This window comes from Eutrigla gurnardus (assembly GCF_963514095.1).
Source record: "Eutrigla gurnardus genome assembly, chromosome: 9".
Classification (NCBI taxonomy): Eukaryota; Metazoa; Chordata; class Actinopteri; order Perciformes; family Triglidae; genus Eutrigla; species Eutrigla gurnardus.
Genome location: NC_139923.1, coordinates 8993357 through 9008883, shown reverse-complemented (window position 1 = coordinate 9008883; position 15527 = coordinate 8993357). Strand labels below are relative to the sequence as shown.

General features: G+C 44.0%; 1 protein-coding gene across 2 annotated transcripts in view; it reads right to left on the bottom strand.

Moving 5' to 3' along the window:
• Window positions 1-1145: 1145 nt before the first annotated feature.
• met (MET proto-oncogene, receptor tyrosine kinase) overlaps window positions 1146-15527 on the bottom strand; it is a 65797-nt gene continuing 51415 nt past the window's right edge. The window contains exons 13-21 of one of the 2 annotated variants that reach the window (XM_084016796.1): window positions 14553-14706; window positions 13775-13909; window positions 12763-13029; window positions 8900-8980; window positions 6927-7108; window positions 6711-6820; window positions 6364-6529; window positions 6128-6264; window positions 1146-3827 (exon numbers count right to left, since the gene is read on the bottom strand). In XM_084016796.1, coding sequence (XP_083872922.1) covers window positions 3542-3827; window positions 6128-6264; window positions 6364-6529; window positions 6711-6820; window positions 6927-7108; window positions 8900-8980; window positions 12763-13029; window positions 13775-13909; window positions 14553-14706 — 1518 coding nt within the window. In that variant the 3' untranslated portion in view covers window positions 1146-3541. The remainder of the gene's footprint in view (window positions 3828-6127; window positions 6265-6363; window positions 6530-6710; window positions 6821-6926; window positions 7109-8899; window positions 8981-12762; window positions 13030-13774; window positions 13910-14552; window positions 14707-15527) is intronic. The other variant, XM_084016797.1, reaches the window with a different exon arrangement.

Here is a 15527-nt window from a genome sequence, read left to right as displayed (position 1 = left end):
ACACATGCATGTATGTATGCATGCACCAAATTAAGAGAGGAACTTTTCCTCATCCGTAGGAGAAACAAGAGTCCAAGCTGAAGCAGTAGTTGGATCACTTGCAGCTCCTACCGAGCCAGTTAGAGGAGCGAAGAGTCTGCAGTCAATAAGAGTATAAACAGTCACAATGGCACAAAAAAAAAATCACATTGTAGTGATTTATTGATGCTAACATGCTAAATGTCTTGAACATTTTCTTGGCAACAGTTTTAGGAGTTCAGACTCTCAAGACATGTCGTTTACTGCGTGGTGCGACATGACTAAACTCCTAGCTTACCATGCGACTGCAAAGACAGCGTGTCCTGAAACACAAGGTCACGACTCGGTTTGTCAGAGGGAAGGTGATAGTCTAGACCACAGTTCTCATAGGGATCAAAAGGAGAGAGGGGAACTAGAGGTGAAGGGTCAGAGGTCACCACCAGCCAGTGGAACAAAAAAAGGGAGACTTTCTGTAAACAAAAGGCGGACACAAAAGACAAGAACTGTGTGCTCAAAATGTTGCACAAGCATGTTGACCCAGTGGGACGACAAATCATCATCTGTCTTCGTCCAAATGAGGACGGTGTAAAAGGCCTTTACACCTTTCAGACTCACTCTTAAACCAGATGAACTCATGGGTCAACTTTAAACATGCCGCACCAAACTTTAAAACTAGCTTAATATGAAGAAATATTACGTTTAAACCTCTCCTTAAACAGTAGTTCAGTTGTCAGTCGAGGTTGAGAGTGACAACTAATTGTGCCCCAGAGCTCTGCTTAACTTTAAATCTGGATCTACTCATTTTGAACCGAGTTCTACCAAACTCTGATTAGAACTAATCTTGTATCAAATAAATCCGACACGTTGAAGGTTTTTCATGTGCGTTTAAAATCATGTTGTTCTTTGTGGCACTGAGGCATTTTTGGAATAAGTGGCTTCTGCACATCAATTACACAACACCAGCATGTGGACTTTGTGATGAAGAAATAAAGTATGTGAACAGATGGACATTTACACAACAAGTGATTCTAAAAAAAAAGAAGAAAAAAAAGGAAGTATTTTTTTGTATCTGTGCTTTACGTTTGCCTGAAGGTTGGAGATTGTAAAAAATAAAAAGAGGAGTTAACTCTGATAGTATAGCTTTATTACACTGACAAAGTTCATTTGACATTACAGAGGAACATGTACCTTTCTTTTATGTACAACAAAATTATAAACACACACACACAGAGAACAGTGTTAAGCACAGACAAAGTGGTGGAGAATCAAAGTGACAGCAGTCTTTGAGTATGGAGGCGGGTGTGAGACGGTTCTGGCGCGTCCAGCTCTACGTTCTTCACTGTGATGGAGCTGCGATGGTCGCGAGCTGAACGAGCGTCCGCCTTCCTGTTCATCACATTCCCTCACGACCCCGACGTGTTATTTACAAAATGGCAGTGTTTCGTCTGGAAAGATCGATCGGGTTCCTTTGTTCGTTGTTGGCGCTCACTATTCCACCAGATTTACAGAAGAGGCTCATCATCAATACAAAAATATAGTACAGCAATTTTCTTGTCATAGCAAACATTCATACCTGTCCATTAGTGGCCCAATCATCGGCAGCCATTCAGATGAAAAAAAAAAAAAAGAAAAAAAAGAACATAATTTGCGACACAAAGCAAATAAAAAGGGGGCACTGAACTCAGCAGCAGTTTACAACTTATTATGCAAATCATTTCTTACTTTGCATCACAGCTAACCACTTAAATCAGGCTAACATGCTGAAGGAATAGTTGTTTAAAGCAGCCATTGGTTTCCGTTCATTCAGGACAACATAACAACTATTGTCTCATAGATCATAGATGACATCTCGTAAAATGACTCAAGTGATGTCACTGTGGCTTGAGGCCGAACTGTCGACAGCCAAGTTGCAGTGTGGGTAATGTAGGCGACTTTTAGAAGAGTTTATATAGTTTTGAATATCAACGTTTTTTGTTTGTTTGTTTGTTTGTCCAGTTTTGACAAAGGGCCGTAGTTTCAGAGATTGTGTTTTCGCATTCACAAAAATTTGCCACATTGCAACAATATTTAATCAGACTAAACTTTGTGTAGCCTCGACTGTCGGAGAAGCTTTGCAGCGTGAGTGAGAATCACATTTGCACAGAAGAACGGAAGCCAGCTATAATGCTTTTAAAATGGTTAGCAAAACTGCAAATTGTATAAAAATTTGCAAAACATGCTGGTGAGGCCTTTCAAACATTAATATATTTCTTCATAATGACTTAACCCAACATCGCCACAAAGATACACGAAGCAACACACTCCTGATTTGAAGAAAACAGGGACCGTCTGAGGTAAAAGTTTCACTTAAAGCTCTTAACGGGACAAATAAACTCTCCATGCTGGATGCTGCCAGCTCCAGAACACCACCAGAACCTTTAATAACATGTTGAAGAGGAACTTTTAGTTCTGTGGAGTTAAAAACCCTCGAATCATTCATATCATTACAGGATGTTCTCTGTCAATAAAATGTAAAATATACAAAACAGATCTGACATAGTTTATACTTTACGCATGCTAGGGTCCGTGTGACTCGTCTGTGTGGTCACTCCGCTACCACTCGTAGTGACGTGCATGTGTGTCCTCATTCGTTCTCCTTGTTCCCTCCCAGAAAACCACAAAGCTTTGAGCGTGTGCACGTTTGTCAGAGTCAAACCGCTTTGAAATGATGAGGACGTTTAAAAGAAAAATGAAAAAAGGTGCCTCTGACCCTTTTCACATCGGAAACATACGGGTGAGCACATCAAAAGCATTGAATTGTCCAAATGTAAATAATACAGATAAAGCATCCAGTGAACTGCACACGGGCAGCAGGTATTGTTTTTCACATCCCACCTGACGCCTACCTGCCGTCGTCGACCTCCGTGGAGCCTTTTATTCACCCGAGGGCCACGATCCATCAGAGCCGGGTTCACGCTCTCTCTCGGGTGGAGGTGCAGGAGGAGGTTTTCTACACCACAACAATGCACGGCCATTTGTCAAACATTCACATTACAAGACAGCAGAAAAAGTCCCGAGCCACATCCGCATATCGAAGCACATGATGCCACCCGGAGAGGAAGCAGGAAATCTACCCCCACCACCACCGTGTGGGAGGGAACAGCAGTCGATGAGAGATTTTCTTTGGGTGTCTGATTGTTGTGCTTCTGCGACGGCAGCGTCCCGTGTAATTGTCTTTGTAGAGGACATGTGAAGGTTAACCCCATGCCCCCCCAGGGTGGAGGAGACGTCAGAAAAGTCTATAAGGTAGCTCACGGAGGACCCTGTCATGTAGCGATGCGAGAGAGGGTCAAAGGTCAGACGATCTATGTACATTGAGTGAACAGTCAACGCTCCAAAAGCTGTTTTTCCTCAGCATAGTGTCCAGTGGCAAGTACATACAGTAGTTCTTCATCAGCTCACTGCTTTCTTTTCTTTTTTTTTGCCTTCACTTATCCAAGTCTTTCTCCACCTTCCACCCCCGCTCCTCCCCCGTTTCTCTCCCTCAGGTGCAGCAGTCTCGCTCCACGTGGCAAAAGAGGGGCGACTGGGTGGGCAGGGAGGTGGAGGTGGAGGTGTAGGGGGGGGACAGAGGGGAGGGGGCGCTGCTGGAGCAGGAGAGCAGCGAGGGGTACGGGCTCATCTTCTCGATGTTGACGTAGGTGGTGTTGAGCAGGACGTAGTGCTCGCCGCTGAAGCTGGAGAAGATGGCGGAGATGCGCGACACCAGCTCGGTGAAGGAGGGCCGCCTCGCCGGCTTGGGATGCCAGCACTCGATCATCAGGGTGTAGCTGCAGGGGAAGAGAGAGCTCTGTTTACTACCTTAGACCGCTGCTACCGTATTTGGGTTGCTACCGGAACATTTAATGTGCAAGAAACTCTTTATTTTCTCATAATGTCTATCTAATCTACCTGTATTCTGTTTGAATGGAATTACGTTGCTAGGCAACGGCTTGGGTCGATGTTTACTTCTTTGTGAACTCATTCACATTCGTCGTGTCCCAGTCTGAAGGCCAGACCTCCGCTTCTCCGCTCCTCTTTTAGAGTTTTTCCATGGAGTGATAAATAATCTATTAGCTACCATTCAAGCCTGGAAACTCCATGTTTCACTCAGAAATGCTCCAATAGATATTAATAGTTCATTTCACTGCTCAGTAGTCTGCAGACACACTGCCACCTTTTTCATTTCACGTGCCCAACAGGAGGGATAACCCCTCCTGTTGGGCACGTGAAATGAAAAAGGTCTACTCATCATTTCTATTTTCTGTCTCTTGCCCAGAAATCAGTCATCATCATTTTGCAACAAAACTCTTTAGCCTGTCAGAAGTTCTGTTAGCGCCCTGACTTGGCAGAGTCAGAGTCATTGTTACAGGTGAAAAGAGTGAAGAAGAGTGAAGAAGAGCGGCCCCATGACCACACATCAGAGGTATCTGCCATCGGCTGCTATCATGAGACGCCCTGCGAACCATCACGAGTGAAGAATTGTGGGAATGTTTGCGAATGTGCATCACCCCCGACGTCTCTGTTTAATTTACAGCTTTGGGGAACTCCGGGCCTCTTCCTCTCTCACCTGCTCACTCCCACTCCTCTCTAATACACTCACTTCACTGTCAACGTGTACTCTCTTGGCGTTATCAGCGCCGTATGAGATCACACAGTTTAATGGATAAGGACAGTAGGCGCTGACATACTTCCCTGTGAATTTGATAGAAAAAACGTGATGTTTTTGCTTCTTTCTATCACTTGTCACACCTGTAAAATAGAGGTAGTTCTCGATTCACACATGAATGATGTCACATGATGAAGTGCTGTTATTTTCTTCTTCTAAAATTTGAAATAGTTAGAGAAAGAGTCTGGTTTCACCCGAGCACATCAGGAGACGTGAACAGAACCAAAGAAAACTAATAAACACATCATTTCTCAGCAGCACCGCCAACAGTGTTCCATATGATCGCCGCTCTTTAGCAACGGCAGCACTTCAACTACCACCACAACAGAGAGAGACAAAATAAAAGTGCATTGGATTTCAATTTGAAACCTCCTTTGTGTTTTGCTCGGAAGCGAAAAAGAAAAAGTGACTTTTATTCGACCCGCAGCGCTGACGGGACTGTGAGTGTGTATCTGACTGTTGATGACGGACGATCTCAACTCGAGTGGATTTTATTTATGACTTCCACTGCTTATACAGCTCTTTCTCTCCAGCGTTTCCCACTCGCTGCTCTCTCCTCATGACCTATTGAAGTGCAGCTCTATATCACTGACTTTGCTGTAGGTGAAAGACAGATGAGTACAAGTGATAAACATCAGCGGCCTCCAAACCTTTTTTCTCCTCTGAGAGCTAATTTGACTAAATTAAAGTGGTCGAGAGCTCCTTTTAGCACCAAGTTGTACATCACCAATAATGGATTTCAAACCTGTCTTACTTTATTATTTCTTTCATGCCTTTTAAATGTTATTTTCTGCTCCTACTACTCTCTCTTGCTGTGGACTTTGGTGAAGTAGCTCGCACCATTTTTAAGAAAAGAAATAAACCTTTTCATTCCTCATGGAAATAGTATAGTTTATGCCATTTACTGGCCTGATTGTTTTTTGCGGTCATTGTGAAATCTGGTGTACACTTCATCGCCTCGTCATCCATGTTTCTGGGGTGCACATCAACTTCCTGTGGAGACTGAAAAAAGTAGATCCCCCCTGCACCCATCATCACGCCGTTCTGCAGAGGAACCGGTAATGGCCTCATGTACAGCTGCTGATCCAAACAGAGAATCGTGAGACAGCAGAGGGGTCTCTCTCTCTCTCAATTTGAGATCCGTTGCTTCTAGCGGCCTCTTTGGCGGTAGATGGAACTGCAGGGCAGCCTGTGGGACCTTATCTCCCTCACCCAACAGTGTCGACTGTCTCTCATCTGCGTGATGCCTTCAAAAGCTCCACACTGAAAGGAGGTCCGTGGTTTTCCCTCGTTGGCGGTCACTTTGCTTCTTGATGGCTTGCCCTTCTTCACTTCCGTTAGTTTTTTTGTTTCGGAGCTCTGGTACAGGTGTGTTACTGTGTGTGTGTGTTATTTTGTGTGTGCGTGTGTGTGTGTACTTACAGCGCGTCGGGGCAGAACTCGGGCTGCAGCAGCCTCCTCCCCTGCAGGAGGAACACGGTGATGTCGAAGGAGTTCACATCAGAATACGGCGGGGCTCCACGCGTCATCAGTTCCCATAGCAACACACCAAACGACCACTATAGGTAAAAAAAAAAGACAACATTACCTCCCCTGCTGTCCTTTTTGCTACCACCGCTTTGTGGTGTCATTTGGATCACTGTAAGCGGCGTCCTCACCACGTCGGACTTGGAGGTGAACTTGTGCGTCTGCAGACTCTCCAGAGCCATCCACTTGACGGGCAGCTTCACGCCACTCTTGTTGTGGACGCTGTAATATTCTTTATCGTAGACGTCTCTGGCAAGTCCGAAGTCAGCCACCTTCACCGTGTAGCTCTCGTCCAGCCTGTCGGGCCGGAGAAGAAATCACTTTTTTAATCTCTCTTTCTCTTATATGGTCTCTAATCATCCCTGCACTGCTCTGGTTTTCTCTATTCTCTTTCCTTCCCAGACGTATTTAATTCTATTTTATTCTCATCTAGTGTAACTTGCTGTGACTATGGGACTATGACTAGATGGGAGCTCACATGCAGTTCCTGGCGGCCAGGTCTCGGTGGACAAACTTCTTGCTGGCAAGATACTCCATCCCACTGGCCACCTGCAGCCCGAAGCCCATCAGGTCCTTCACCGTCGGGTTCTGTGAGAAAAACAACCATCAGGAGGCAAAATGGGCAGGATATATCTTTAAGTTGCATTACTTCTCCAAACAACAACATGCATGCATCGGTCTCTTGTGTACGTACGTGTCCTTCATCGCGGATGAAGTTTCGCAGGTCGCCGTGCTTCATGTAGGGCAGGACCATCAGCGGCGAGCCCTCCGGAGGCAGGCAGATACCCAGCAGAGAGAGCACGTTGGGGTGGCTGAAGTCCTTCATGATGATCCCCTCCTTCAGGAACTGGGACACCTCCTCCAGATCTGTGATACCTTTATAACAAATGAAAAAAAAAAGAATTAACATATTGTAGCTGAGGAAACTATGAAGGTGTATCAGGATCATTATAGGTAAATATAAAAAATTACTGAGTTGGGGAGGGAGGTAATATTCAGAGAAAACACTCCAACATTTGATCATTACAGAAATCAAAGTCTTAAATTTATGACAAAAAGATATTTAATATTCTCTGAGATCTAAGTCACAAATTTAGCCAATTGATTTTCATTGCACCTTCGTTTGGCCTCTGAGTCAAAGGTCCTGAAAGATACATAAAAACATTTTTTTTATGCATTTTCTTTCTGTGTTCTTTTATGAACATACATAAATATATAAATATAAATATATCACTAATATATAAAACAGTGGTGTGATGTGATAGATCCAAACAATGTGGTTCCTTTACCCAAAAAACATTAATATATTTTTCTATTTTTCTATTTTCAATTTATTATCTATTATTCAAGTTATTCTCGCAAATTTGATCTTATAGAATATTCAAGGTAAATGTTACGTTTTTTGGGGGGAATTTTACTGCGATTTATGAGTCTTATTTTTTAGTTTATTTTATTTTTACCTAAAATGGCCTAAATATGTAGTCGTAGGAAACATGGACAGGAACAAGAAGTATATTTTTTGTACTTGAGAAGAGCTTTCAGACTACAGTGGACGACATGGAGCAACTGTGCTGCACTGACATCAGCAGGAAGGTCACTCCTTATACACCTTTAGGAATAATGGCTGATGATGGTAATCAAGCAAAGAAAACCTCCCCAACTCCCTGAACATCCTCATCCAGACCTGAACCAACCCCAAACTCCCATTTACCGATTGCCTCCCCATCTCTGAGGTCCCGCCCTCTCGCCCCGACGCTCTGCTGTAATCCGATTAGAGATGGAAGCTCTTTAGGTCTGGAGAAACCAGCCGATTGGCCTTCAACCGAGGTTACAGATCACATTTGATTTCAGAGCCTCAATTTGAAAGTTGAGGACGAAAATGACATCATTGCTGTGTGGACGTTTCTTTCTATACCATCCATCTGTGTCTTTGGCTGTTCAACTTTCAACTACTTGTCTTAGAGATAGTTATATTAGGATAAAAGCATCGACTCAGGGTCTCAAATAAAGACAAGAAACAATGACACGGTGCCCTGAGGAATCACTAAACTTAATAAAAAGGTTTGAGTCCCTGAGGACAAAACCCCAGCAGGCCTAGCTCCTCCCGTCCCACTGTGGTCCGTGGCTCCTCCTGCACCGAGCTTTCCTCCATATTACTCCAGCATCAATCTCCCCGCTCCAACTGACAGGTTACACAATTAGGGGGGACCCTAATGCCGTCCTCACATTCGGATGCTCGTTCATCACCATCAACTCGGCCAAAAAAAACATCCCGGGGCTTCTGATGAGATGAGAGCCTTGATGCTATTGGAGCATTGTGATATCACACAATAGGTATGCAATATCAGCAGAAGCAGGACGGAATAATGACGGTTGGATGTGACTCCCCAGTGCTCCAATCAACCAAAAGGGGAAATTTCACAGACGTCAGGAGCATTTTCTCAGGATGAGATGCTATATAAACATGTCTTCCCATCCAGACTACATGCTTATGGAAACACCTCTAGGTTACATTTTTACCATGGCATGATTTCAAATCAAAACATTAAGGTTACCAAGGAAAAGTGATGTATTACATAACATCATGTGACGAGATGAGTGTACTTTATCACCTCATTTCTGAAGGTCCGAATGACCCGCTGAGGTGTAAACGGGGTTCGTACTTACGGTTCAGAGACTTGACGGCACAGTGCTGCTTCTGCCCGTCCGGCTCCAGCAGCGTCCCGTGGAAAACGCAGCCGAAGTGACCTGCACGCCAAAACATGCTACGTTAGTCAGAGTTACTTGTTTCCCCTCATGAACGAGGTCCGGTGACACATGAGATGCACTTCCATGACAACGAGCTCCAGCTGTGAAGCAGATGAACAAATGGCGCCCCGGAGCAGCTGGGGCTTCAGGATGCTAATTTCCTGTTCTTACCAGCGGTACCGTGGCTAAGAATTGATTTGTCCTTTACAATCTGGCCCAGCAATAAAATTGTTAAATCATATTTGACTTGTTTTGGTTGAACTGTAATTTACCTGTACCTCGTATTGCTAAAATGGTATCAGGATGACAAGAGAACCAATACTTCGGTATCAAGTTGATGACAAAATTCTGAAAACGTGACATTACTTGTTTTTCTATGGTAACCTAGTTACTATCAACGTGTTTCAGAGACAGTGACTCACTAATGCAATGTAGAGCACTGCAGCAATGAAGTATTTTTGCAGTTAGCTTCGTACTGGTTCCCTGGATGAAGGGATGACGGGATCGCTCCATTGGATTGTGGATTATTGCAGAAAAAACTTCTGTGGCAAACAAACATTTATGATGCTTAATCGTTCTTCATCAAGATGCTCTTCAAACATGAATTCCACTTTCATGAAAGCGTGAACGCAATTAGGAGAAGTACAAAGCTAACCCTAATAAATTGTCTATTATGTACACTAGACATTCAACTCTATTTAACTTTCTTTATATAGTCTTAGTGTTAATATTTTTTTAATATTGTACTTTTCTTGTTAATGCATGTTTATTATTTATTATTTATTATCATTATCTTTACTGTCTTGCTGCTGTAACACTGTAAATTTCCCCACTGCGGGACTATCTTATCTTATCTTATCTTGAACTGTAGCACGGTCGCACTTCACCACCGGGAAGCTAAAGACGTTCGGCGTGATGACGTTGAGTCATTTAGCCACTTGTTAGCAAGTGTCTTTTTTTAAAAGTCAAGTAAAGGCTTCAAAATTCGCCAGATGGGTTTATATTTTATATCTCTTCAGCTTGTACTAACCACAGACCTTATTTAAGGCATCTAACCAAAAACCCATGAACTTGAAAAATGCTAACTCATTCCTGCAGCTCCTCTATTGTGAGCTAGTCGACGTTAGCTGATAGCTGCTAGCAGCCGGTGAGCAGAGTCCTACATGGGGCTAACATTGCACTGCCACTAGTTTACATTTTGATGTGTTCAGGCTCTATTCAGTAAAACGTATTGGGCAAAGGTGAATTGTAAGGTTTTCATGATGTAATGTTTTAAAATGCAGTTTTGACAAGAGACAAATACAGTTGTTTGTATAAAACAGACATTAGAGAGGGAAGTAGGACCTGAATGACTTCCTCACAAAAAGCACCATGCAAAAAAGTAATAAAGTAGTGTATGTTGAAATACATGGGGATCTATTGTTTCACTGTTGTTTTGTTTAACCTTGGTATCGAAAATGTAATTGGAATTTCACTGATATTGATATCCTGAAGCAGAATAGGCACCAAACATTACATTTGGTGAAGCTGCATCATCACCATCTGCAGAACCATCATTCCAGAGCAAACAGAAGTGCAACCAGATTCCACGAACAATACTCGGCCAATAAACTCTCATCTGATCCTGATCAGAATCGTGTTGCCTAACGTACTCAACGAGGTGGATTGAGTGTGGACAGAGTGAGTTCAGAGATGTGGCTCATAAAATTGAACAGCTGGATGGCACCGTCTGAATGACCCGCTAAGAAGATATTTCAGGACATATTTCTGATGTTTTGCTGCACAACATCCTTCATTCCTATCTGGGCCCGTTGGGGCTTTGTTTTTCATGACAGATCGGCCACGTCCTGCCAGTTGGGTCCACCATCACAGCAGCTACAGAAATATGATAAAAATATGTCCGTCCACTGCCGATGTGTAACAAAGATTTAGCAGAAGCATCGTGCAGCTTTTTTTATGCAAATGTATCCACGGAGAAAGCGGTTTGGAAACAAGCGCGTCTGACCTTTGACGGGTATTTCTGATGCTCTTAAGTTACCATCGCCCTCGCACTAAACCTGCCCCCCCTCAAGTAACCCAGTATGCAGCTTTATTCATTAATATCCCACACCAGCTAATAGCCTCTGCCAAACCCCTTGAGTTATTGTGCATTTTATTGAATTATATCTCTTAAGACATGAGGGCGGGTCCCGGACTGGGAGGGGTGCAGGGACGGAATGAGCGCGGCGTTCTCCTATCACGTCCCCACAGAGGTCCGAGGGTGTCGGGTTACGGCTCCCAACAATGGAGCCTGGGAATTCTAGCTGTGAACAAATCATCCTACGCCACTTTAAAAAAAATCCTGCCTCCAGATCCAGACTCTTTTCTTCAGGGGATAATTCAGCCCCGGGGGGGCAACCGGGGGGGCAACAGGGCTGTTCTCTGTGACATGGAGGGGTCTTTTCTCCTCTTGATGTTGAATTTGATCCGTTCGGTCTGACTCGCCCACTTAAGCGCCACAATGCGAGGTGATTTTTGTGTCTGCGTGTCAAGCTTGCGGTTCGATAAAGCGGGCAATTAAAGCTGTTTGTGGGCGACTTTAGCTTTTTGTGTAGCTTTCACATAAATCTCAAATTTAATCTGTGCTCGCCGAGTAACAGCATCACTCCACATTAGCTGCAGTCCCTCCAGGAAGGTCTGCAAAGAAATCATGCTTTTGTTTTGTTTTTTTGCTATTTGAGCACAAAGTCAGACATTAAAACAACACATTTTTAAAACACTGGATGCTAAATGTATCGGATATAATGGAGAAGACTAAACAGAGAGAGAGGAAATGTCTAGACGTTGATGCAATTAAATTAATACTTCACAGATTAATTAAGTGTTCACCAATATAAAAGGTATTGAGCTTTTTAGGTGTAGTGAGATTTTTAGTTTTTTCTTTTAATCTTTTAATAATAAAATACTAAATAAAAAAACGTAAATAATGATAACTAGCTGATTTCGGATGAATAATAGTTACAGTCCCACTGTGCAACATTCAAAATGACTTTTTACAGAATAGATGCAGGAACAAACATGCGGTGCATATTAATATGACCTCAGCTCTGTGTTCCACTATTTTAACTACAGTTGCATTTGAAGTGCATCAGTATTTATATGATAATTAATATTATAATCTCTGTTAGGAGTATCATACTATTAGGTGTGTGAGAGTGATTGAGTGTGTGCTTCTCTGTGTCTGTCCACAGCCAATCTTGCATACTGCTGCAGCAAACTGCAGGATATTGTGGGTGTTAATCCAAAGACTTCTTGTGGTTGTGATGACTCAAACTTTTGATACGGCCATTGATTGTCTACTGACTCCTCACTGGTATATTTTATTTAAGCTTTCATAATCCCCATTCACAAGGCTCTTTAATGCATTCCTTTGTACTAACGGAGCATCATAGGCAGATGCCCTGAATTTGTTCTGGTATTGCCGTTTTCCCTGGCTTTGGATTGATGTCTCCTCAGTTCACTTTTCCAACGGCTCTGATTACAGAAGTGAATCACCCATTCATTCACTCCATTGATGTCTCAAAAAATCCTTATCGAAAGAGTTTGAAGCATGGAACCAAACCAACCAGCTACAAGATGAATTGTGACCATTAAACATTTTATATGGAGCAGAAAAAAAGCAAAAGGAACCAGACTGTGTACAAAGTATTTTCAGGGTGAAAGGGCCATTCATCCCTCTGGAAACTCCTGAAAACGTTTAAACATCACTAGTCAATTTAAAAGGACGTGTTTCTGGGACTGACCTCGGCCGATGACCTGGTTGAGGTGGAGCAGCAGCTGCTCCCTGGCGATCACCACGTGCTGCACCTCGGTCAGCAGGTCTGGGTGGAGGCAGGACGGGTCGATGTGGACCGGGGCCATCAGTAGGGGTGACATCAGCTCGCCCTCCATTCCTCGACCCATCCCCAGTCCGCCTCCCAGCGCCCCCAGTCTGGGAGACAGCAGCTCCCCGTTGCCCCCGTAGATGGGGGGAGCCCCTCGGCACGTCTCTGGTCTATCGTTGCCTTGATCTGGAGAAGCAACGGAGGGCATGGAAGGAGGGGTCAAAGGTCAGCAACTATATCAGCGGGGCCTCCAGAGGTCACAGTATGTTACATGATGAGAAAAGAAAGCAGCTACAAAGGCAGAGGGCAACATGATACTGTGAAGGAGAGTGGACGATTCCTCCTCTGATGCTGTTAGTGGACGGAAAATAAATGCAAAGTTCTGAATGCAAAAAGATCAAAATCTCACACAAAGGATAGAGAGGACATAATGGTAAGCACAAGTGTGGACTGTATACATTTAAAACCACGGATCTGACACCCCAACTCTCCCCGAGGACAAGCATTAGTTAATTAGTAAGTCTAGATTTGAAGCCTTTCAAGTCTGCCAAGATTTAACGGCAGGAAGATTGCTTTGCCCATCATCCTCGGGATCATAATACACAGAGCCCCCCCCCCCCCATCCCGTCACGCCCTCAGGCTTCCAGCTACAGGTGAGTCTAGAGAACACATATATATATATTGCTTTTGCTTTGTCTGCCAAAGCACTTTCTAAACTTTTGGATGATTTTGATAAGTGCATTAAAATAAATCTATATTCATGAACTTGCATTTCCTCCCGGCTGCAGGTGTTTGTCAAGAACATGTTAAGGCGTGCACCGCTAGCGTAGCGTTCAGCCCCGCAGGGAGGGAAGCAGGTGGAGGGGAGGGAGAGAGGGAGGGAGGGAGGAAGATGTCAGACTGGGGGGCGGGGCTTATCTGGATGACGTACCCTCCATCAGGGTGGTTCTATAGTCGACTGACTCGTGGGAGACCATTTCGTTAGTGGGGCTGACGCTCCTCGCGTTAGCCAGCCTGTCCAGATGCTGGATGTGACCCCGGCCATCATACCACACCTCAGACAGATCTAGAAGTAGAGGGAGGGGGGGAGGAGGAGGAGGGGGAGGAATGACAGACATAAGGGGATAAGGAGTGCGTGGAAGGGAAGGTGAAGGGGAGAGAGAGGATGATGAGAGAAGGATAGAGAGAGAGAGAGATGGGGGAGAGGGGAGACAAGTGATGGAGAGAGAGGAAAGGGGTGAGATAAAAGATAAAGGGGAGGGGGGAGGAGAGATGAGAGAATTACTAAGAAAGGCGAAGCGTTTCACCAGTGCGCCCCACAAACAACCTCAGTGTGAACCCACCAGGCAAAACCAGACCAGCAGACCCACATTGGAAACCGTAACAGAAAATAAGAACAATAAAAATAATAACTTCTCCATCAACTCTCACATTTCATTCCTTTTTTTTTTTATTATTATTATTTTTTTTTTTTACAATTTTCATTATTGTTTGCATTTTATTCTTATTATTATGAAAACAATTAACAAGCTAACGTGACCTGACTGACAACTTAACATAACACTTTAAAGTCAGATAACAATTTGGAACCAACGCCGGTCGGTCACTTTCTCAGATTAGAGGTGAGTTTAGGATGTCAGCCGCCACATGATCGAGCTGACCTTTGACCCTACATTACCCCCGCCGCGACCCGAGGCCTCAGCTCTTACCGTCGATGTGCTTGTTCCTCCTCCACATGAGCAGCGTTCCCAGCAGCAGCAGCAGCAGGCTGACGCACACGCAGCCCACGATGAGGCCCGTGTAGTCCTGCTCCTGGGCCAGCGTCACCTTGCCCAGGTGGCGGATGGAGTCCGCCTGGCGCCACTGAGACCAGCGGACGGGGAGGGAAGGAAGGAGATTTTAACAACACTGACGATTACTTTTGAACAAGCCTACATCCATAAGGAGGTCAGAGGTCAGTTCCTGAAACAGGACTGACATCTTAACTGATCTGTGGCGGGTTTTGCCATATTTTCAGGTGCATAATGCAGATTTTGAGGAGTTTGGGCCTTAAATATGCAATTTACTTATAAATCTAAATTTTGAAATGGTGAGCAATCGAGTGCATTATAGCTGGAATCAGACGAAGGTTGGTTGGATTGTCATGTGTGAGTAAAATTCCAGTTGTCTGTCTGCATGTGTGACTGATTAATGGAGAATATTTGGGCTGTGATGTTTTTCATTGTTGAAATAATTTTAAATAGTTCGAAGTAAAACACTGATTATGAAGCAACTGTGCTCACTTAGCTTTTAATGAAGGCATTGAGTCAAAATCAAACGTCATCTGCAGTCGATCCTTTTTGATCCAGTTCTATGTTTTTTACTTGCAGCCACTCACTGTAAGCGTTCTTCAATTAAATGCACCTTGTGATTGACCCACTGCTGCAGCAGGTGGCTAGCAGCTAACAGTGCTCAGTTTTTATTGGTACTGGCATTGCACTTGGTGTTTGATTATGTGCACTGTACATTTTATTTTGTATACATTTATGCCAACGAGTACATGTACTGCCTTTCTTCCTAAACCAGAACCACCTGTCAATGAAACTCTTGTCCAAGCCAGTTGGGAGAAGACATTTGCTCTTCTCTCAGTGAAGATATACATTCCAGTTTTGATATAACTGATGCGATTGCAGCACCTATGCAAA